This window comes from Netta rufina (genome assembly GCF_964035555.1).
Source record: "Netta rufina genome assembly, chromosome: 4".
Lineage (NCBI taxonomy): Eukaryota > Metazoa > Chordata > Aves > Anseriformes > Anatidae > Netta > Netta rufina.
This window is the reverse complement of record NC_140127.1, coordinates 32,226,870-32,251,846: the sequence shown is the minus strand read 5'-3', so window position 1 is coordinate 32,251,846 and position 24,977 is coordinate 32,226,870. Positions and strand designations below refer to the sequence as shown.

At 38.7% G+C, this 24,977-nt stretch overlaps 1 protein-coding gene across 1 annotated transcript in view; it reads left to right on the top strand.

Annotated features, from left to right (window-relative positions):
- Positions 1 to 24,977, top strand: part of MND1 (meiotic nuclear divisions 1) — a gene marked incomplete at both ends in the record, with an annotated part of 38,450 nt that overhangs the window by 3,463 nt on the left and 10,010 nt on the right. Inside the window, 2 exons of the mRNA XM_084286065.1 lie at positions 15,552 to 15,626; positions 17,391 to 17,505. Of these exons, the coding sequence (XP_084142191.1) occupies positions 15,552 to 15,626; positions 17,391 to 17,505 (190 nt within the window). The remainder of the gene's footprint in view (positions 1 to 15,551; positions 15,627 to 17,390; positions 17,506 to 24,977) is intronic.

Genomic DNA, 24,977 nt, shown 5'->3' with positions numbered 1-24,977 from the left:
AGTACTGCACTTTTATTAGGAGGGAAGAACAAATTGCTCACTCGTGATCTCCTGCAGAAGAGCAAGGCATCTTTTGTTGCAACGCTGCTGTTCTTTTGATCTGGCTTTACTAGTTTTTAGGAAGTGTCTTTCTTGCTTCTCCTAATTGGAGCGGGAAAGCATCTATTCATCAGTTTGTTTGCAACTGGAGTAAATGATAACACGTTCAATAAACTAGTTTTATAGTCTTTATTGTCTGCACAACAACCCTGCCAGCTTTTCCCATGCTTATATAGGGTTATGTTCATTCATCAAAGAATTAGCTGAATTAATAGAAAATTATTTGTAGCATCTGGAAATTTTTACACACACTTTTCTTCAGGCATAGCTCTGGTGTCATCATTGCTATTGTATGTCAACTTCAGCTATTTTGTTAGTGCTGCAAATCAAACGTATAAAAACATGCTTTTTTCCCCAACATGAATTGAAAAAGTATTTTGTGAATCTGAAGTCTTTTCACCAAGATAAAAGTAAAAAGTCTGATCAACGCAGTTATTTGGTAGCTGAAGTTCCTTCTTTATGCACAGAGTGTAGTAAGAACAGCTGAGAGGTAACCTTGTCAGCTGTCCCTGGCGATGCTGTCACTGTTTGTAAATCTTTCATGATTAAACTGGAAGAGTCCATTCCACTGCTCTCTTTTAACCAACATAAGGTCATTTCCACTTGCCCTGGGGAAAGGGTAGATTAATTACTGGCCTGGATGCTCTAGGCAGGCATCCCAAGGTGTTTTGTGTGTCTGCTTGTGTGGATTTGGCAGAGGGAGGGGAGTACCCGTACTCTGTCACATGCCTGGTGCATCTACTCCAGTTTTTAAGGTTAAAAATGAGACTTGCCAGAACTTTTGGCTCCTTTTACCACATTCACAGATCTGTGTTGCTTTTGTGAGCTGGTGATGTCTTCAGGGCTCTGAAGGAGGAAGCGCTGTGGAAGGCTGCACTCCTGATCATCACTAACTGGAACTGCGTGGTGACAGCCTTCCAGGCAGGTGCTTTGGATGAGTTGAAGAGTGCTGCTTGGTACTGTTTGGGTCATTGGAATTATTGATACTTTCATTTCAGGGTCTGCCACTGACTTCTCTATTTTGGGTACCTTTCTCAGCATCACAGATGACCTGTTAGCATCATGGATATAAACTTCTGTGTACTTGTTCACCAAACACCCTAGTCTTGTTGAATGCCAATGGTTTGCTCACGGATTCTTTTGGGTTTTGATTGTGTGACACACTGTAGCCAAGTAGCTGAATGATGGAACTGGCATTTGTCTTTGCCCTTGGGCCCAGTCCCTTCGTGAATTTTCAAGATAATTGATCAAGAAAGCCTCTGGCATACCATGATCAGTATCTTTCTTTGAATGCCTTGCAGAATGAACGTAACGTGTTCCACTGAAAGTATCCAGGGGTTGTCTACGAACACGTTGTGCCGCCTTAAATGTACTATTACGTTATTAAGCATAGTACCATCTATTGTTATGGTATTATAATAGTCATGCAGTTAGTGTAATGTTATTTTGTGGTTATTTCTGTTTATAAATAACTGTGCTGATATAAACAGTTTCATAATACTAAAACTGTTGCAGTTGAAAGAAGACATTTTGTTACCAGACCCTATTTGCAAACCCAAGTCCTACTTTTAATATATAGGCTTCCTGAATTTTCTTTAAAACATGTTGTAAGTCCTTAAAAATATTTTTATTCATTACCTTGCTTTTTTGATGAGAATGGAAACGTTTCAGTGTTTCAGGGGAAACAATTTCCAGTAGCCAAACCTTTCCCTGTTGACACAGTGGAGGGGTGGCACTTTCAAATGAATAGCTCTCAGAACATTTTTACAAGATGATAACAGATACTGTCTGTGGGCTTAACTCGGCTGTATTTAGTGTTTGTGTTATTCTTTATGTGAACACACACACGTTTCCTGAAGGGGTTTCAAAATCCAGTCACCAGGTATCACAAAACGTCCTGTCGGAACATGTGAAGCAGAGGGAAGGAGTAAGCTGTTGTACAGTTTCTGCTGCACGTTGCCTGTCTTTGATCATTCCCATGCACAGCTTGTGGCGTGCTGTGAGACGTGTTTTCTTTCTGCCTCTTGTCCAGATCACTTAACTGCTTCAGTTGGTCTCTTTCTTCAGCAGTTACAAGCTGGGATTGGAGTGCTTTACTTAAAGCAGAAGTTTAAAAATCCAGCAGTCTAGTTCATCCACAGTTAAGGCTTTAAACCTAGAGGCAGTACCTTTGTTTGCTGAGGGCATGGGTAAATAGTTGAGGGAAAAGGGTGATTCCACATGCTGAACCAAGACATTTGAAAATAATGTGGAGGAACGGAACAGAACAAGCTACTTCATAACGCAAATTCTCCTGTTAATTTGTGGAGCCCGGGCCTTTGTTTGACTAGTCGGGCCTGCTACAGCATCTTTTGACTGCAGACATAGGTATTGTATAACGATTTAACAAAGCTAAAGCTCATAGCGTACTGCATCTGACAGAGTATGTGATTGTGGGGAGTCTTGAAACAGAATTTTGGTTCAGTTTTTTTAGTGATGATTGAGCCACACCTCAACAGAGAGACAGTAGCAGAGAGGTCTGACTCACTACTCCTAACAAAGAGTATGCCATGTTTGCCTGGGTGTTAAAAGTTACACCTCATGGTTGTTGTGTATATCCTTGGTTTTGTTATGTTTTGTTTTGTTTTTCTTTCCAGGAAGGATTTGTTACGTCTTTGGTGTGATCTCCTTGTGCAGATATATGGCATTCAAAAACAATGGTTGAATTAAAGTTGTTTCTGTTGGCATAGCTCTTTTTTCCTTGTTTTTCAGCATGCTTTTCTAGGGCATGTGTTTGAATAAGGCTGCAAACCCCTGAATGGGACATAGATGGCAAATCCTGTGCTGATTTCATTAGGATTACAATCTTAGTGCTGTTCTCCAAACCAGAGTTACTCTTTGGGCTTCTTCCTGTTTTTCTGAAAAGCAATTACCAGAAATACCTTTGCTTTGTGTAGCTTCTGCTGATTTTTTTTTTTTCTCCAATAGGTCAGAGTAAGAATTGCTTGGTAGGTCCCTATGGATTTTGGATTGATTTGCTGTGCAGTGGCATGGCTGCTCTTAAAGGTTTATGCCTTCCGCCAGATGCTTGTTCTTCACCTCTCAGTTATGCTTATGCAGTTGGGAATTGAACCGTTGAAAAAGACAGTGGAATCTGCATTTTGGTTAAATCAGATTGCTCTGCAGGTCTGGTTTATTATGGCATCAGTACAGCTATGAGATTGTGAAACCAGAGTGAGGGTGTGGATTGAGAAGTATTGTTTAAACAAGGTTTATAAGTGGAGAAATCTTTAATGGAACTCTACCTCTGTTGAGAGAACTGTGGAAGCTTTACTCAAGGGGTTGGTTCTTTTCCTCCCGTAAAAAAAAGGTGGAAGGATGCAGTTTTATTCTTTACCAATATTCTCCTGGCAGTCAGTTTCTGAAGTTTTGTATTACTTATGTTCAATTATGTTTTGACAAAATGAATTGTTTTTTCTTGGCTTAGCAATACTGGAAGCTCAGGGGTTTTATTAAGCTAGCAAAGAATGTGACCTGTGCAGTGTAAGCAGGAAGATCATCTTCTGGTGAGGATTCTTCTGCCTTTTGTTGATTTCATTGCATGCATAAAATGAGGAGATTGGAGATGAGTGGCTCTGGCATGTTACTCACAGTCACGTTCCATCTCAGTCGAGAGTTGGTAATATATCGCATACACACTGCATCTTGGGTTTGTGTGTTGTTCTGCTGGATGTGTTGCCTACCGAATGGATATGACTGCGAAGGATTCATTACCTGCTGAAGATGAGAAGGCACATATGCAGCAAAACCCTAACAGCACTTTTACTGGGAAGGAAACAGCATATCAGTGAGTGAGGCAAACAGAGACCTTTCTGATGTAACCTTAGTATAAAGAGATTCAGCTTAGATTTTGTTTCATTTCTTCTTCTTTCATTATCTATGTGTTTTTTAATACCTGTGCAATTTTATTGTCTGTTTTAGATAAGGTGAATTAATTCCTGCTTGCATTTTGCTTTATAGTGGCTTGAGTTAAGCCTTAATTAAAGTAACTGCTAACACTCAGGTCTTTTTTCACCTGAGGGTGGACCAGGCTGTGAACCACAACCCTCAGAAGCTGTAAGGAGCATCCTATCTCTCCAGCATGTTGTCTACAATAGACAAAGTGAGGAATTCTCTACTTGAGTTGCCCAGGACAGGTTTAGTACTTACTGCTGGGCTTAAGGGACCAAGTTCTTCAACAGAGATCTTTCTGTTGTTAGTGTTAACTATTGGCAGTACTGGAAATACCGTAACTTAGTAGTTTGGGGAAACAAGAAGTTTACTTCCTTTCCCCAGTCTGGTTTTATGATGGTTCATTTCTCTCTTCAGTTCAAAACAGTTTATTTCACCATTTTATTGTCAATCATTGCAATTTATTTCTCATAATGTTGCTTTCTTGTGGGTTCTTCTTTTATGTTCTTAGGTTTTGCAAGGGCAAAATGCAACATGACTGTGTTATTGCTCCTGTTTTTTCTGAGGCAGAGACTAGGATGGTATCACCTTTTACTGCAACAAAGATTAATGAAAATCTTTTCAGAGGGGAATATTGGATGGACTTTCCAAGCTGGTCCATGACCTCGGTTCAAGATACACATGATCAACAGAGACTTGGGGAGAGTTTCTGGCAATTTCTCTTTTTCTTCCCACTAAATACTGCATTGGGCAAGTGCTAGTTAAGATGGAAGAGATTAGTTGATGTTTCATTCCTCAAATCCCTGCCCTAGGGTTGGTAAGAGGAGGGATTTTCACTTCCCATGACTCATTTATTGAGCCTGGGGAAGAATTTAGAAGTCAGTATATCCTAACTCACTTTTGGCAGTTAGTTAAAAAAAAAAAAAAAAAAAGTTCTTCAGGAATGAACATGTTGAAATAGTGACTTCACATGTACTAAATTGTTTGTATTTAGGAACATTGAAATATGAAAATAGGGGATTTAATGCATTTTAAAAAATGCTTGGGGAATGCTATATTAGGAAGTGCTTTTGTTAGGAATGCACATTGTTTGAAAATAGTTAATGGAAAAAAATAATCATATTGGTGAGTAATCTGGCTTGAAGCCTCCTGGATTATGTTTGGCAATTTAGCTAAAAGGAGAGAACCTTATTTGTTCAGAATGCACACAGAAAACTTGGGGTTTGAACCACCAGCTAGTTTGGTTTGTATCTATCCTATTTAGCCAGATACCTTTTTCCTCCTCAAATATTGTGACTGGGTTCCTGCATGGAAGCTTTGCTGGATTGTGACTGCCTGAGGCCACTGGCTGAAGCGAAAGAAACCTCTGCTGTCCACCTTGTTTTGGGCTGAGCAACCTCCTCCTTCCCCAGCCAAGCGATGGGGATGTCAGCGTGCCGCCACGCGGCTCTGAGGCTGATCCCTGGCTTCGTGTAGCTGCAGGCGCTCAGCGCCAGCTGGCCTCAAGGCCTCGCGGCTGACCTGAGGTGACGCCCCGGCGGGCATGGCGGACGCCCCGTGAGGGGGAAGGAATGGCCTCGTGGTGCTCAGGTCACGCTGCTGACAACCAGGCCCCGTGTACCGTGGCTGGCATTTTGGCTTGGCCCGTCAGACCTAGAAGAAAGCTTTTTGCATCACTTCTCAGTGGTATCCTCAGTACACGCTATATCGGCCTTCAGCAGAGCCCCTTGGATCTCTCGTTCGGTTTTCAGTCTCTGTCAGTGGCTTTGAATGCAGGGTCTCCCTAGATGTACATGTGCAACACCTCTGGAATCCATGGCCCACTGCCCTTTGTAGGGCTGTTCATTTTGTTTATCAGTTTGTCATGTTACTTGAATAGCTGTAATAAAATAAATAAGATAAATAGCTTTACCTTGAAGTTTGGTGAAATACCTTCTGGAAAAGCTTGGGTCTGTACTTTTAGTATGATTTTTATGAATGTTAGGATAGCATACTGAGGAATTGTCCTTTAAAACCAGAGATTTACGTCAGTAGTTTTGCAACTAATGTGTGCAAGTTATATTAGGAATGATTCATTTAGACATCTTTCTCTTATATGTGTGCTTATAATTTTGTTTTATTCAGTTGTGGAAAGCATACTAATTTGTCCCTTTCCAGGAAAAATTAAAGTTTAATTGTTAAAGAGTTCTGTATTTAATGCCCATTATAAAACATACGCAGGATCCCAATGTGTCAATTAAGCAGTTATGGTAGTCTTTCAATATCCATGCTGGGCTTCCCTTTTTCCCCTTGTATTTGAGGGGATTTAGGATTCTACTTGCTAATTTATTTTTCTTTTTGTATTGGCCTGGCCATTTTGACAATCATCAGTCCCAGCCATCGGGACTTTTTTTTTTTTTTGTCCTTCTGTTTTTTTTTTTTGTTTTTTTTTTTTATGGGTAGTGATGATCCTCCCAACAGAGGCAATTAGTGATTTTTCCCTATTTTCAGCCTTCAGGCTTTTACAGACCTATACATTTCCTTTGAAATAAAGGACTAGATACATAAAGAAACGTACAGCTGTGGAGCTGGTATGGTGTCTGTCTTGCTTCTTTGTACTATCCAGTGGGCGTTGTAGCAGTAAGAAGTATCCTAAAAGCAAGTGCCTGAGAATCTGCGTCATCTAAACAGATAATATGTTGATTGCATTATGCTCATTCATCTGCTGATCCTGTAAAGCTTCTTTCCTGAATCAGTCTTCTGGAAGATGCTAATAATTTTTTCTTTGAAGCAGTTCAGCTTTTTTTCTCACCTATTTGCATCTTGCATTTTAAAAAATGTTGATGCCTTGAAATGATTCTGAATTTAGTAAGTCCTAAAATGTCTAGCAGAGAATACTCTTCTAATGCTGTAACTCATTAGAGCCTTCTGGATTATGTTTAATGGCATGCTACAAAGCCCTGGAGGGTATGCTTAGTTACTGCTGTCATGGCAGACTTCTAAAAATATGGTGCTCTGGAGGCTTCTGTTAGAATTAAGCAACCTCATAATTTGGTGTTCATTAGCAGAATTTCATGCTTTTCCTTTTACTAGCTGTTAATATGTAACTAGATTGATGGCAACTGTGCAGTGTAGGTTTTCCTTTCCTGCCTCCTTGGTGAACATAAGCTAAAACTGGCATGATTTAAGAGCATTTTTTTTTTTTTTTTTTTTTTTCTGAGCTGGCTCTGTAGTACCTGTAAAGACTATAAAGTAGGCTTAGAGGAGGAATCCTATTCTATTAAAAGGGATGTCTTGTTACTGTGTCCTGGTAGTGTATGCTATATATTCATTCTGCTCTAATGGAGTAAAAAATACTAGTATTTTTTGACTGTGTGTTCTGTGAAACTGTGTTTTTTTCACGTTATGTCTTCACATGGTTTACCTTTCCTATTTGAAGAGGTTTGCACACAAGCTGCTGGCTCAAATATATTCCTGATCCTGACGTTGCGGTGAAACTGTTGATCTGAAATGCAAAGAAATTGGGAATAAACATAGAGCGCTCTCAAAAGCCTTATCAAATCTGGCACACATGCACCCCTGTGCCTTGCATATCTTGAGTGACAGCTCAGCACATTAGCTGAAACCCAGCATCCTGAGAAAGTTTAAGGGCTTAGATGTTGTGTGCTGTGTGGCAAGCGTGAAAGTTTGCCTCTGCTGTAAGGCCAGGAGCATCCAGCCTGGGGATAAGGCAGATGCAGTACTGCCTTTCAAAGCTCGGTTTGATGGAGGTGGTGAGTTGTAATCTTATTTAATCTGAACTTTCACCTTCAAGTTTTGTCATTTGATTAATATAGCGTATTTTAACCCAGAAAATGAGCACACATGCAGAAATAAAAATCCTGTCATGCACTTATATTTTAAGTTTCACTTCATAGCATTTTTCTCTTCTGGAGGGGATGAAATAGAAACAATTTATTCACTGGAGTGTAAAACCAAATGTGTGAAGTCAGTTTGAAGCTGGGGGACTTTGCGGGAAAAGTCTTTCCTGACACAGACATGCAGCAAATTGTTGTTGAACACGTTGTATTTCCATCAAAGACGATTCCTTGTATCTGGAATTTGAGATGACTTGGTTATCTGTTTGAGCATTGCTTAAAAGCTGTAAAATTGGAATAAAAAGTGAATATGCAAGGGTGCTGTCAAAACTCAGATATTTGATAATGTATTTTACAGAGGCTTTTTATTTACTGTTAATACCTTGAAGTAGAATTTCAGCTTTTCTAAAGTTTCTGGAATAAAGTTTTGAACTGTATCTTGTAATCTTTAGGCAGGACTTGAGCTGAGGGAGTATCGGATGGATATTGTGTTTTGACTCGGGGCTCTGTGCTGTGTCCCTGAAGGCATTGTCAGCTGGTTAGGATAGCAATTTTTAAACGCCCTTTGGGGATAAAATAAAACTTTTTTCTTTTCTTACCCTTTGTTTCTATTTTCCTTTGAACAGACCTGCTAACAATCACTTTGCACTTTTTGGTTAAGTAAATGCACTAAAGCACAGTTACAGGCATCCTTCATGTCCAGATTTAGTGTTTTCTCTGTTTCTGTCAGTTGTGTTGGGTGCCTTTTGGTTCTTTCAGCATGTCTTATTAGATTGCTTGCGTTTGTGAGGCAGGGTTGAAGACTGAGGCATTTCTCCTTGTTCTTTTCTTTCTTTTTTTTCCCCCTTTTTTCCAGGTTGATTTGGCATACTTGGTATCTGTATCTGAGAGGACAGCCATCTGCCCCTCAGCTCATTCCAATTATGCCAGCTCTGAAAGCAGCCAGTGAAATTCAGTTCTTTCATTCAGCCTGCACGACTGTCTCCTTCACTTCTTGTGCATTAAAGGGGTTGGCCTGGAGTTTTTTTTTGTTTTCGTTGCATAACCAGTACTTACCAAATGGTGTTGCAAATGAATAATGCAAAAACCAAAAACTCGTGGCAAGACATCTTCTCTGAGTAAACTGCAGCTTAACCTTTAAGGCAAATCTAAGTGGATTTTCCATCTAAATGGATAGAAAATAACTGAATTAAAAAACACTTAAATGCACAGTGGTTTACTTTATATGAATGATCTTTAAAAGAACTGCAATTAGCAATGTAAGATTTGTACGTGGATGGGTGAAGGTTCCATTGGAGGCAGAATGTGTCGTTGCTTTCTTCCACGTATGAGGCCCGTTCAATTTTCTTTAACCGAAAGCGATTGCAGACAGGACTCATCGTATACTCCACGGTACCTTCTGAGAACACAGCCATACCTTATTTACTGTGGGATATATCAGTTTTTATTAGCATGCCAAATAAATCGGGATTATAGGCCTAAATTTAATCTTGGAACACAAAATGGATTATGTTTGTGGGAGGGATAAGTACATCAGTATTACCTACATCAGTACTAGTGCAAAACATAAATACGGCTTATGAGTGCTCAGACCTAACTTTAGAGTTTTTATTTATTTATTTTTAGGATCTTAACAGTGCTTCATCAGACAATTATACATGTGTGAAGTCAGATATCTTTTCAGTTAGGTTCCCCCAAAAAACTTCACTTAGCTTGAGTTTCTTATACTTAAATCTCTGCCATAAGTTATAATCCAAAGTTTAGAAAAATACTCACTGATTACCTATATGTTAATTATTTTGAAAGATATAACTTGCAGAAATAATAACATAATATTTTAGAAAAAGTATTATTCACTTAAAAGTATCGGTGCACCAGCCTTTCATTTTGAATAGCAAATATAACTTCTCCTGGGGTTTTGGGTCTCCTTTTTCTCCAGAAATTTGTATTTATTCTCAATATTCTGGAAGTTTTTGAACCGATTCTTTCAAAAGTTGTATTAAAGTTGAGGTAATCTTTTATGGTAAAATTTTCAGCATGCATAAACAGAAGAGAATTCTTGTACTGAATGTTTCTCCAGTATACCCATAATTCAGTGTTTAAGAAAAAAAGAAATATTTAAGTACAGAAATATGGTGGGCTGTGATTTACCTTTTTTTCTAAAATATGCTGCTAATCTCTTTTATGGTGTTCTCTTCCTGTAAAAATCTTACTGTCTATTCTTTGATTTCTGGATTAAGTCTTATTCTGTGTTGCTTTCATCTCTATGCTTACTCTTGCCTGTATTTCTTTAACTATTGCTGTCTCCCAGGTGCTTCTCATAGCCTCCAAGTCCAGCAACCACAGTTCCCTACTTCATATTGCTCAAGTGACTTGTAATGACCTTGGTTAAGACAGCACATGTTCCTTTTCTCTTCCTTTCATAATCATATTTAAAAAGAAAAAAAAATAAAAGTAATTTAGTTGTATTTATGTTTCAAGTATATGCTTTCTGTCTATGCTTCACTAGAAGTGTGTAACATCCCTGACACAAGACCCAGCGGACCTGGGGCCTGCCCCATCTTCACTCGTGTATGTGCAAAATGGCATTTCAACAGCGGTGTGCCTGCGGCCTGGGAGCAGGGCAGGAGTGGCAGGGCTGCAGGTCGTGGTGGATGCTCTCTCTACTCCAATGGGAGCGTGCTAGTAGCGTGATTGGCGAGCCTGATGTTTACTTCTGTGTGTTTGGAGGCCCTGGCAAGAATTGATGTAAAAAGTAGTTGTATGTTTATTTTGTGCAGTACTTTAGAAAACAATTCTGCACGTCGATGTGCCTTTCTGTTTTTTAAGTTTTATTGTTTTAGTCAACAGCAATTGCTGAGCGGTTGCTTTTAGTGGAGTGCTGTGCCTTTGTTTTAACACAAGGCGTCTGTTTTCAATATTTTCAGATTGTGCTTTGGCTGTTAATCTTTGCATTTTTACTCTCTCTATGCTATCAGTCTTTTTTTTTTAATCTTTCTTTAAAATCTAGAGGAATGCTTTGAAGTACTTTCTCTCCATGCCTTCTGTCAATTCCACTTACTTTTTCAGTGGTGAATTAGATTTAACGTAGGACAGAAATACACTGCTCTGCTGCAAATGTCACCCCAAAACTCTCGGACCACATTTCTTTAAGTTAAAAGCAAAGAGTGCTTGCCTCTGGCCTGAAACAAAGCATAGAGAACTTCAAAACTCAAGTAAATAGTTTAGCAAAGTTATGAACAATTAAAAAATGGATGTCTTGAATTCTTCTGTAGTGCCACAGTTGAGTGGTGCACACAATAGCAGTAGTTTTTTTAATACCACTTTGGGTTGAGTATTTTGGCCAGGAGAAAACTAAGCGTCTGATATTTCTCCCTAAGACCATAATGACAGTGGGATAACATCTGTGAACACTCTTGGTGGTTAGCGTGCGAGACCTTGGTTTGATCCACATCCAGTGTACATACGAGGGCCTGCGTTTGCATGGCTGACACCAGGTTTGTAGATACTTTAAAATGCTAGGAAGACAGGCTACATGCTTGGTGGGACACCGGTGGTTGCAGTGGTTGAGAAATGAGAAACCAGAAGGAATACGACCAACAAAAACATTTGCTGGAGAATAAAATACCAATAGTGTGGAGCTAGAGCCCTATCAGGCAAATTTGGAGGAGAGGGAGGATTGAAACCTGCTGCTGTTGTGTGTCAGGGTTACACGTTCCTCTTCCAAATGTACATCACTGACTTGCTACAGTGCAACCCTAGCAATGGTGCGTGCATAATGTATTATAAATCGCCTGTGCACATCTAATCTGTATCCCTTGACACAAACCAGACCCCCAGGCCTCTGATGGGGGTGATGGTTATCATCAGCATGTAGCACTTAACATGTGCAAACTGCTGCACAAATGTATAGCTAAATGCTCTGAGTCCCTTGCAAAGCAAGAACGAGCATCCTTCTGGGGGACTTGGGATTGAATTAATGTCAGGGCTAGGCCAGTGGTCAGTCAATTGACCACAGAGGTCTGTAAAATTAAAGGAATGGCTTCCCAACTCTCCTCTATTATAGATGTTAATTACCTCATTTATCTGCCTTCTTGCAGGTTCCCACCATGTCTTGCAAACACTGAAAATACTCTTGTGGAGATTTTTTTTTCCCCTTGACTTTTTACTTTCATTATTTAGTCTTGTTCTCCCCACACACTTGTTTAAACAGCTTTGTGTGAGCTGACAGTTTTTCCTGCTTTCTTGTACCTTGCTTAATCGTGTGCTGGTTCTGAGGAGGTCTTTGTGAACAGACAGGCTGGAGACATGACACTTTACAGTATAGCAGAAAATCTTTCTGCACTTATTTCCACATCTGATGAGTTACACTTGTGGCAGAAGGTTGTTCTTGTGTCAGGTCTGACACATGTAGAGGGGAGGTAATAAGTAGCTTTTCCTCCAGATCAATCCCACAGCTATTGGCAGGAGTAAGACTTCTCTCAGGGTGGTTAATGTTCCTTGAGAAATTATTTGTCAGTTCACTTGAAAAACGTCTCATGACTACTCCAAGGATTGAAATCTTCCATCTGCTACTGTGCTCCTTTACAATCAGACCTTTCTACAGCTGGTGAGTGGGAAGGTGAGTTGCTTTATTTGGCCAGATGTGATCCTCTGCTAACATACATACACAGCATTTGCAAATTCTGAATTTTTTTTTCTTTCCATTTAATGCCCTGTAACCTGTCATATACCATTTGCCCTTACCTGTCAGTTAAGTATTGTATCATCTGTCTTCATCCTTCCTCCATCTGACTCCTTTATCCTTAACTATCTTTTTTCCTTTCATGTGCAGTTATTTTCAGCTGTGTTCTTGCCTTTTTATCCAAGCCTTCCTGTTTCTTCCATCCTCACAGATTCCTCACACAGACCCTGGCCATCTGTTCTTCGCCCTTTGCATTCTCATCCTATGTTTGTTTTTTTTTTCAATCTCTCTTCTCCTTCTGCAGTTCTTTCCCTTATCTTTTATTGTCATAGGAACACCCACTATGACTTCTGAATAACCCATAGAGACCAGGGGGTTCATTTTATTTTGTAAGAAGAGAACTTCTAGAATTATTGATAGTGATATATATATATATATAAAATCCCACAAGATATTAAAATCCATGAGAGAAGAAAGCAAAAATCTTCAATAAAATTGTATAAAAATTATCATTGCTTTTAGGCTGAGGAAGATCTTCTAGTCTTGCAGCATGGTAACCTTGCACATTATGTAGGTCAGAATCTAGTCCTGGCAAAGAAATTTCTGTACATCTCAGTGCTTATCATTACTGTCTCTTTCATAATTAAATGTTCTGGAATATGGAGGACCAAGAAAATAATGAGATGCCATAGTGAGGAACATGCTTTCAAGCTGGTAATCAGATTGTATTATTTTATTGCACCTCTCTGAAAAGTTTTCCTGTGCTTCCATCTTAGAGAATGCAGATTTGTTTTTAAAGAACCTTATGAATATGAAATCAGAGGAATTAGCTTTATGGCTTTCATGTTCCAGAGAGCACTGTCTTTTTCTTTGCACATGCACTTATATAGACCTAGATAAGCTCTTTGGCATTTCTGCTTCCTCTGTGAGTTTAGTTCCAGACAAATTCTTTGTTCAGAGATGCTGAATGATGTGTGTTTTGGTATTTTTCCTCCTTGGGCTTCATAAACTGAAAACTACACCTAAGTGCTTGTCCTGTGCTGAACTGTGTACTTCTGCCTGGTAAGACTTAATGTGGGCACTAACACATTTAATTTTATATGAATTTTGTGGAAACCCCAGAAAGAGTACTGTTTAGCTCCCCACCAAAATTAAGATGTTGGTGTACTTCAAGCCACAGACTGAAACCCACACCGCCTAGGTGGTTACTTTCAGTGGTGCAATGAATAAACAGCTGGATGTATTTTTCCCCAAATCATATATGCATTGCCATTCATCTTATAACACATGCATGAACATACTTATCCAGAAAGAGGAGGTAGTTTTGAAAAATTGAGGTACAGAAGAAACACACAGACCCTTCCCCAAACCAAGTGAACTGCATTTGGTCTGGGGCTTAATCCACAGAGCCCACCAGTATGGGATTTCTTTTTACCTTTATGTCCGATATCTAAGATTTGACAATAAGGTCTGCCTCATACTTTTCATGCATTTATATATAATGCGTATTTCTGAAAATGCATACTGGACATAAGTTTAAATAGAAATCGAATCGTGGCTATAGCTCCAAAGCAGCTCTATTTGCATTGTACGAACAAGTTGAATTCTTGTAAGCAATGTGATAACATGTAGTCCACCCAGAGAGGAGCATGCTGCAGAAACGCTTCTTCATGTAAAGACTAACATGGTCTTGGCATTCCAGTTGCATGAGAATGTAAGTATGATTAAATCTTAAGGCAAGGGATTGCAGGAAATGTTTGGGAATGCCCTTCCACCAAGCGCGATCCTCAGTGAGAAAGGGAATGTAGAAGTGGAGGCCTCGTGAGAGTTTGGGAGGAAGGCATTGCCATTGGAATTATTTCTATTTCTATTTTTTTCTTTTAAGAATGAAACATGGGATCTCAGAGCCACCTCCATCTTCCTTGCAATTAACCTGGTATACCAGTTTTCTTCCTGACTGATACGCAGAACATCTCAAAGTTAAGCTGAAGAGTTAGTTCTTACAAAGAATCCCAGTGTTTCCTTTTTGTGTGTGTGTGAGAGGGGGTTTCAAATTAAGGAATTGCTTTCCAAACTACATATTTGTTAGAACTTTTTTGCATTCTTCTTCATCTTGTGTGGTATTTCAAGAAGCTCTGGCTAATGCTGAGTACTGCGTCCCCGAGGAGCAGCGGGTGAGTCACGCATCCGGCTCAGCTTCCAAAGTGTCCTTGGAAAACGTCCAACTAAACTGGTTGGACGTGGCGCAGGATGGGCGGCAGGTTAACTGAGAGAGATCTCTCCATAACTGATGTGTCCTGGAGTGACAGGACTGTGCAGGGAGCACTGTACTGGCCTTGGAGATGGGGTCTTCTCTGAAAGGTGCCCCTGCCTCACTTGGGAAGGAGGGCAACTCAGAAATCTAGCCATAGGAAAAGGGGCCATGGTTTTACATGCCTTAGAGCTATGGAGACTTCTATTCACCAGTATGCAAAAAGGATTGGGGCAGTGCCAATGGCGTAGCAAAGTTGGGGAAGGCTGCTATCAGCAGCTGAGCAGGTGGATTTGCTACAGCTATTGTCACCCTGTCTAGGGAATAAGGGAGTGGCTATGGGAGAGATTAAAGGGCTGGAAATGGATGAAAAGAAATTATCTAGTCCAAAGCCTCCATGTCATGGAGGCCTTTGCATAGGGATCCCAGACTACAGCATGAAACAGGATTTTGGTCCCATGCTGAACATGCAGCACGTAACAAGATTTCGTGGTGTGGGAGTAAAAAACTTGCTTCCTGTTATTGTTTTCTGTGGATCAGAGCCCCAGACTTATATTTGTGTGGTTTTGTATTTATTTTGAGTTTATTTTTATTACATGTATTATAAATATATATATATATATATAAATTTATGTACTTGAAGTGTATGTTCTATTTGTTTTAATATTTTCTCTATATACACACTTTCATAAGTATGCTTAATATATGTCACTGAAATAGGTTGATTTTATTCTTTGTTTTTTTTTATCAGCTTGCTGAAAGCAGTCAGAAAAAAGAGGCTCTACAGAAAAGCATTGAGAAATCAAAAATTGGACGTGAAGATACTGTAAGTTGCTTTGGGGGTGGAGGCGATCCTATTAGGGAACAGGATACAAGTATTCCCAGTTTGCAAATAGTATGAGTTGTTGGAAATCCATTACTGAAGATGAGGAAGGGAGAAAAAAAATCGGATGTTCCTAAATGTTAAATTCTTCCTTATTTGGTCATGTACTACTGAGGAAAATATTGACAACTCCAAGGTGCTTGAAGTCTGGTAGTTTTCCAGCTTTTTTCAGATTTAAAGATATTGTTAAACTTGACCTACCCACAGTTATATGCCAAAGTTGCCAATGGTTGCTGAACTGCCAAATCTAGTAACTGTGAATTTAGGTGTTGGGGATCTACTTTTTTTTTTTTTTTTTTTTTTTTTTTTTTACATTTTACTTGTAATCTGGATTTCTAATTTATTATTCTGAGAAGTCAGTTAAGCTTGGTGCTCTTTGCATGCTGAAGCTGTTTAAAATACGTTGTAAAATAATATGTAGGCTTCACATCTAACATGCATATGAAGTAGTATGTTAGAAGAAAATCATATGGTATTCTAGCTGCTGATTTGTTTTGAGATGCTCATTGTAGACTAGTTTAAACCTCCAATATGTAAACGCATAAACAGGGACGGACAGAAGTTTTCATATAGGATGGAATTTTGCAAGAAAGAGCCGTATCTTAGAATCCAGAATGCTTTGTAGAAGCACTCTGAGCTTGACCATAATCAGTGAAACACAGGCAGGTTTCTCATACAGCTGTGCTTGTCAGGTTTCCAGATGGACTTAGAGGCTTGGGCTTCTCCACCATGCGGCCTGACCTTGTCACAGGAAGCGATTGGTCCTGGAAATCCTGTTTTGCCTGATGCTTCCAACACCTCAGTTCCAGATTAAACATTCGGAAAAAGTCCTGAGAAATCTAGATCAGGATGTATGTCTGAGCAGCTGGCCTCCATACCCCAGTGTCTGGAAGCCTTTGATTTCCGTATTGCGTTTTCAGAATAGGCTGAATCCAGGCAGAAGCTTTGCAAATGTGGAAGTTCAGAAATGCTTCAGACTGCCAGGCTGCTGTGGAGATTGTCACTGGATAAAAACCTGACAGTTTACAGACTTGTGTTACCTGTCTGTCTGAGGCTGCCTGGTGCACTGGCATGAGATCTTTGAATATCCCAGTCTTCAGCCAGGTCCAGAGGTTGGCTGTAAGTACAGGATGAATTTGAAATACGTGCTGAGTTGGCTACGGGAGTGCTCATGCTGAGTCAGGTGTCTGCAGATATTATTAATCAGTAGAACATTTGAGGTAGATAGGGTATGCTCTCCCAGGAAAGACTACCGTGTCATAAATATTTGAATTTATTTTTGAGACTACTACAGTTGGACACTGTGGAACAAACACGAAGAAAAATACATTACCACGGCATTCATACATAATATCCAGATACGTGGAAGTGCAGTCTTTAATGACAAGACCAGTGATCTTAAATGTTCTTTAACCTGAGTTTGTTAAACCATTCTGAGTTCAAAGATTGTAGGAATTTGTTCTTTTGCTTATCCATTTTAACCTTATTGATACTGAATACAAACAGGAAGGAAGAAAGTTGAGTGTCACTAAGAGTTGTGTGTGCATAAAATGCTCAGTTGGTTCGTTGGTGGAAAGCAGTAGTGAAAACAGCTTTCAAATTTATATCTTTTTATTTTTGAAAAATGTTCTCTGCAATAATTTGATTTTTATTCTTTTTTTTTTTTTTTTTTTTTTTTTTATCTCCCAATGTGCTTTGAATCCTCAGGCAGAACGTGCAGCGCTGACAGAGGAACTTGCAGCCCTTCGGAAGAAAAAAGAGCAGCTAAAGGCAGAAATAGACAAATACAGAGAATGTGATCCAGACGTTGTTGAAGAAATGCGTAAGTCAATATTGTTTGAAGTGAACTTTTGCGTGGAAAGTGTCTGCACTTTTTTAGCTTAAAAGCTGGTGTGCAGAGATAAGCCAATGAATAGCTGCTTTTTTTTTTTTTTAATTTGTAAGCAATAAAATACAGGTACACTGACCATTTCTTCTCGCGTTCTGTCATACTATATAGGGTGATTTATTTTAAATTGGTATTTACGCTGCCAACAACTGAGCTGTTAACAAACAATCCTAAAATTGAAATAATTCTGATAATTATGATTAATGCCAGGACCATTCTTTCTGGTGCCATAATAATTCTGTAACTGAATCTTAACGTGTGTGGCAAGTATTCACTGGTTCCCATTTACCTTCAATCCTATACTGATACAATAAGATGCCACTTTGTCTTTTCTATTTAAAACATAAGCATTTCATTAGAGACACTTAATTTGTATTTATATTTAAGTATGTCTTTACACTGTTGACTTAATGTTTGTACTTTCTGAAATTGTGGGGTTTGGTTGAAGTTTCTAACTCAAATAGAATACAAGGAATAATGAGTGACTGTAATATTTAATACAGACCTGACCAGTGAAATGTACTTAATATTCTGATCCTTAACATGAAAAATGAAAAGCATGCATGAAATTTTATTGAATTTTCTCTACTTTCATGTTTTATTTATTAGGCTCTTAGGTTGCTACCCAAACACCACTGCATATTCAATTGCTCTAATGCCAAAATGCCAGTACAGAGTGATGAGAAACTAGCACAGACCTTTTTTGAGGAAAATACTTGACTAAATCTTTTGCTTTCCTTATTCTTCCTCCTCCTTAAAGTCCAGCTTTAGAAACGTGCTGAGAGAAAGCCAGGAACATAAACAATTGGCAGCACACCCTCCAATTGGACAGATATTCTTTCTTTAGAGAGGCTGTGACATTTTTCATCAGCTGCATTATCTTTCCCTGAGGATGTAATGGTATGAAAGGGAATAAGCAAACTTGAGACCTGAGATTACAGTACTGTAAATCCTTTGCTGTGTGCTCTCCTGAGGAGAAATAACAGACACATTCCAGCTGTGGAAATGAGTAAATTTAGACAGATACCAACAGCAGAGGATTCGTAGTGCCAGGTATTGAAAGTGCTGAGGTATCCTTACAGTAAGCATTGCACTGAAGGTGTTGAGGAGCCTCTTTTGAAGCAGTTGCCACGAGCACGTGCATAAATACTAGGCACAAGGGAACAAATCACAGCCTGAATGGCAGGACACAACTGCATTAGCTGGCAACATGGGGACTAATATCTGAAGAGAGAGGAAGAAATGTAATCGTTAATTACTCCAGGCACATCCTTCTTTTCTTTGAATTGTGTGTAAGGTTCACACAAGCTTCTGCAATGGAGGGATGAACGTCTAAGGGAGCTGGTGATGTGAGCCTTGTAGGGCTACCCAGGGGAACAGCATTCCCAGAGGAATGTACAGTAGTGTTCTGAAAATAATTTGTCCCTGACCTTAAATTAAAAAGCTGGTGCTTTATTATATGTTTTATCAGTCATTGTTGCACTGTCTAAATTTCCTAGCAGTGTATAAATGGCTAAGTGTCAGTTTGGGGGAATTAATGTGTTTGTCAAAGCTGAATGGAATTTCACAGGATTTAAATAATAATGGTAATGGTGGGTGGGGGATGGGGATGCGACTTCTCTCATTCCAGAGTGAGGGGAAGTGCAAAGGCAATAAAAGATGCAGGAAGTTATAGTTTTTAGTGTAAGAAGATGTAAAGAATTTCAGGCAATTGAAGGTATTCATTTAGACATAAAAGTTACCACTGCTGTTTCCCCGAACAACCTTATAATCACAGTTATTTGTTCAGAGATTTTTAAAGCTTTTTTCAAATTGCATGAGTGATATGTATTTTTCCACTAGCTATACAATTGCAGTAACTTAATCCTTATGATTATTTTCGGTTGGATCAATGAGTGGATTCCTAAATCTAAATTAATTTATTTTCATTTTAAGTCAGAAATCAGAAATGGCTGTTAGGTTACATAATGCACTTTTTAAGAGTTGGATTGTTCAGTATAATATGTTTTGTAATGGGCTGTTGGCATATTCTACATTTAGGTTTTCTCTTTCCTTCCTTAAATGGCTTTAACCTCTAAGGAAATTTTTCTGATATTTAGTATAAAATTTCATACTTGTAACTTCCAATCCTGTATCACAGAGCAGCCTTGATTTTTCTTGTGATATTTTAGGGGTATGTCAAATTATCTTCTGATTTCAGTGGCCTTCTAATTTGGTGAATACTTTGCTGTGCCTTTTTAATTGCTCTTTCCCTCATAAAAAATATTGCAGAAGCAAACCTAGTGGTGTGTGTTAGGTTTACATACTACAGCAATAAGCCTCATTAAAACACGCACCAGCACGTGTATGTGCACAGTAATTCCAAGGTTAAAATGAAATTTGGATGATTTGTAGTAAATATCTAAAGGCAATGAAAGCTGAACATCTGTCTTGCTTCCTCAGTCTTGGGATGAGAAAGTTGTGCTTGATGATGTAACTAAATATACTAGAATTCACCAGGGAGCAAACTAGAGAACTAAATAATAACTCAATTTTTTGCTGGCTTTACCACTTGTCCTTTTAATATGAATAGCAAATGGTTTGTTATATGCTTTACCTTAATTTCCTTGGCTTTTGTACTGGAGAGCTAAAATATAAACTCTAATGCCTACCCAAGGTTACAGTGCTTGAACACAGAACGTCAGCATTTGTGTTTAAACAACTGCAGTAAATGGCAGCAGAAGCAAGGTTTAGGGACTGGCCACTAGAGGAAGCTACATAATAGTCTGGTCTTGTAGATGCATGGGTAATTCCATTTTACAGGTAGGGTATTGTAAAACTACATCTAAATTTGCAAAAATACAGGGATTTCTTTCTTTTTTTTTTTTAATGACTTTTGTAGTTCATTGCTGGAAGCTTGTGTTTGATCCTCGGAAATGTTGTTTAAGCCACCTAGTGTAATTTAGGATTGAGCTACAGATCTTTCCTCATTACAGGCAGTAAAACTGACAACAGTCATCGGCAGTAAAAACAGAAGTTCTGGGATTTTATTTTTCTGTGTTGGACTTGTAATCCTGCTTCAGTTGGCACAGGACTGTGCCGTTGTTTCTTAACCTAGAGGCAGATTTTTGTAGGCTAGAGGATATTCTCATGGGGAAGCAGACATTGTGGAGAAGAGTTTCCCTATTCCTCCAGCAGAAGGACTATATGTATATAGTCCTATATATGCGTATGTATACAGATTGCATGTGTACAGATGTGATGCTGGTAGATTCCCTAAAGCTGATGGTAGAGAACAGAGGCATGGAGAATGCAAGCTGTCAGTAGTTCATTATTTATCTAAATTTGCATAAGGCTGACAAGCCTCCATGTAACAGCAAGATTAACCTGCTACACAAGTTTAATTCTTTCTGCCCACCAGAGAGAGGTTAGGGAGCTAAAATAAATAAATAAAATTCTGACAATTAATTTTACAGAGTGGTTTGTCTGGCAGCTGAAGTATATAAATTATACTGATTTTGCTCTTAGTTGTCAACCAGTTTACAAGCAGAAACAGACAAACACTTCCAGTATTCATTGTACTATGAAAAACGTTTCTAGAATTTAAAAATTCTTCTACTTTGATGAAAGGAATGTTAATTTATATTATGTTAAAACATAGCTGGGTCTAAACAAAACTTTGTTATTTTTTTCACAGTAGCTGTGCCTTGCTTGCTTTGGGTAGGGCAGTAAACACAGAAATAGTTATGCACCGAGTGAAGTGAGTGTGTCCACTGGGGTATGAGTGCCATTATTTATGTGGCTGGCTTCTAGATGTTGCCTGTCAGCATTCCTGGTTTATTTAGCATGTTTTTAGAATGCCCAGTTACTGATAATTTTTATGTCTTACGCTTTTAACTTTAAAAAAGTGTTTGGACAAACTGTATTCTCACAAAGCAGCAAACTACCGAGCACAGCACACGTAATGCATCATTTCTGATGTCAAACTTCTCTCTTTGTTTATTTTTATCTTGTAGCAAGGGGCATCAGTGGATTGAAATGGACTGCATTTCTAACCACAAATATCCACATAGTTATCTTCTTGAATCTCCGAAAGTGTAATTGCAGAGGCACCACTATCAGCCCATTTGAGGTCTAGATTATTTTCTAAGACTAATGCTTATATGGCTGTATAAAAATAAATGTCAGGAGAATAACTAGAGTTTACTGAATACCAAAAAATATCACGCTTTACTTATTTGAAAGTGCTGTTTTTTTCATTGTTGATAGATGTTGATGTTGATTGCACTGTTGATAGCAAACTGTAGATGCTTCAAAAGTTTCTAATTCTGATTTGTTTAGACATGGAAAAAAATCAGATTTGTGGGGTGAGTGGTTTAGGGTTTTGTTTGTTTGTTTGTTTTGGATTTTCATTGTTGATACACCCAGGTATTATTTTGTAATTGTTGCATTCAGATTGTTTTGAAAACATGTTATGCACGCAGATGTATTTGACATTACAGAAACTTACTATCAATTACTAGATTCTTTTAGGGATTGCTTCATATTAAAGTCCCTGTTCCCGGGGGGATAACAGTACTGAAGAAAATGAAGAAAAGACTGTCCTGGCTAATGGAGAGGCTTTAAAATTATCTGCATTGGTTTTACTCAAAATTCTCCAAAACACCAATTACTTACAAAATGGTTTAATGGGCAATTTTATGGTAAAGTCTTTCTATTGTTTGGAAAAAGGTATCGGAAAGATTATTTAAACTAGAGGATTACCAGTGCTTTCTGTTTACAAACTGTTACTTAAATAGCTGTGTTTATAAATGCAATGATTCACATAGGAAAGTGAATGTCTCCAAATAATTCTAATCACAGTCTAGATTCCACCAAGGTCAATAGGATCAAGCCTATAGAGAGAGTGTTTTTTCAATCACCTCTAGATCCAATATGTTCAGTTTTCAATTAAGAAGATGTTTTCTAGCTACTGACCCTGAAATATGCACCTGGCATCTGAGAGGCAAGCTGTGCTTTTTATGGTTTATGCGTCAATACCATTAACAAAGAGCCTGCAATTAGAAATTAGTCATTCTGTTGAAGTTAGATTAGAGTCTCCACCCACACTTATGTTAGCCTTAGAGGGTTAAATTGAGCTTTATTTGGAGTGAACCATGCACTTAAAAGCATGTAGAAAAATAATAGATTTAACATCAGCCCCCCTCCCCCCAATATATATACACGTGTATATATATATTTTAGTTAGTCTCAATTTTTGTAGAATTACATATTCAGTGCATTCATCTCCTAAAGATCTGGATGAGTATATTACAGGAAATAGACAATGCCTACTTTTATACCTATCTGGCAGCTATTTGCTACTAATAGAAGCAAACCCTAAAAGACCCTTTTCCCCCTCTTTTCTTTTTCCTTTTTCTTCCTTCACCATGGCGTACAAGAATGCATATAGATATGTACCAGTAACGTAAGAACACATTTACTTCACTAACTGCATCAAGCTAAGATTTTTTTTTTAATGTTTACCCCACTCCCTATCCTATTCAGTTGGAAGGCTGAAAAACTAGTTTACCCATTCTAGAGCTGCATTAAATGACAGAGCGAAATCAAAACTAAAGGTATCTTTATTCTTGATTTTTTTTCTACAAATGATAAAAGTACTTCTGTGTAATCATAATTATACACAGTACCAATAAAAATAGACCTTAAATGCTAAGTAAAGTTAAAAAAGGAACAAGGTACTAATGAGTGGAATTGCAAATGTATATTTGATCACAAATGCTCAAAGCTCCTCAAGCAATCATCGCAAGCAAGAAGGCATTGCAGGCTTCTGCAGTACTTCCGCTCCTTTATCTTCATCCCTTCAACTTTTCTTTCTCTCTTGAAAATTAAGGGAGTCTGCAGTTCACTTATTGAAAGTGCCGTTCCTTTGATAGAGCAACCAGTTGCACAGCAGAATCTGGTTGGGATTGCTGGAGGCTGTAAAGTGCTTCTTTAGGGACCTTTCCAACAGAAGTAGATTAAAAAGTTCCCACCTTGGCCCTTCATTCCTGCCTTGCAGTTTGCCAGTGGTAACAGCAAGTGAGTCAGACTTGTCAGTTTGAGTTAGGAACTGATGGTGTATGCAAATATCCTTGTCCTGTGGTAGAGTCTCGTGAAGTCTTTGAAACCTCCTTTTCCACGGACCAGCCAGCCTGCTGAGCACTTATGCCTGCTTCTTCTGAAGGCTTTCATACATATGGTAATTTGTCAGGTGTTTCCCAGAATTGTCGTTCTCTTGGTAAACGTCCTAAAGAGCGATCCGGTATCCTCTGATTAGCTAGGTAACATCAGGTAAAAATTTTTCAAAGGGCATTTTCCTGAACTCTTGGTGAGTTGAACAGTGTAGAGAATTGATTTGGGAAGGACTAAATGACAGAGGATCAGGAGGCGGTAAATGAGCAGCTACTGGCACTTAGAAGGAAAGGCGAATATAACAGCCAGGAAGAATCTGGGGCCTTGGCCAACCTGGGCTAGTGGGTGGCATCCCTGCCTATGGCAGGGGGGGTGGATTTAGATAACCTTTAAGGCCCCTTCCAACACAAACCATTCTATGGTTCTATGAATTACGAGCATGGGACCACCAGGACAGACTGCTGAGGCTTTCGATGCATCTGCACATATATTTCAAAGGTGCAAATCTTGAGGTGATGTGGGGCTTTTCACTGAATCTGGGAAACTGAAGTGCAGAAGGGCCATCTGGCTTTCAGCAAAAGGCCCTAATTTTCAGTATTTCAGAGTAACTCCGGATACTCTGCATTTGACCTAAAGTTTGGACTCCAGCTGAGGTTACTCTGCCGTGAAAAAAATGTCCTAGATGTACAGACACAGGCATATTTATGGTTTTATACCTCAAACACATTCTGGCAAGATTATTATTCTTGCAGAGCTTGAACTTCTGCTGCTTTGCTTTAAAATGGAGCTGCAGCTTATCTGGTTAAGCCAAAATAAAACATCCAACCAACCAAAACAAACCCCAAACCACCAACAAACAAACAAAGAAAAAAAATACACAAAACAAAGCAAACTCTTTTTTTTTTTTTTTTTGTCAGTGGAGTTTTACTTACAGATTCAGAAAAGAGGCAATTGGAAGATCAAATCTTTAGCTAGCATTTGTAACACCCTGCTGAAATAAACTGGCTACTCTGGCAAGTTCCATGCTCTATAAATTAAATTAGAAAGCTCACAAGGTTTATTTTTGTTCTTTCTGTTTGTTTTCTTTCTTTTTTTGTTTGTATGGGAATGGCAGAAAAAAACATGTTGTGTGAGGGGCAGACAGGTGAAATATATGGGAATGATTTTAATGTCTGAGCTAGTAAATCTTTATGGCAAAATTTGTTAGGCTCCTTAAGTATGGTAGACACTTGATAAAATTTGTGATGTAGAAA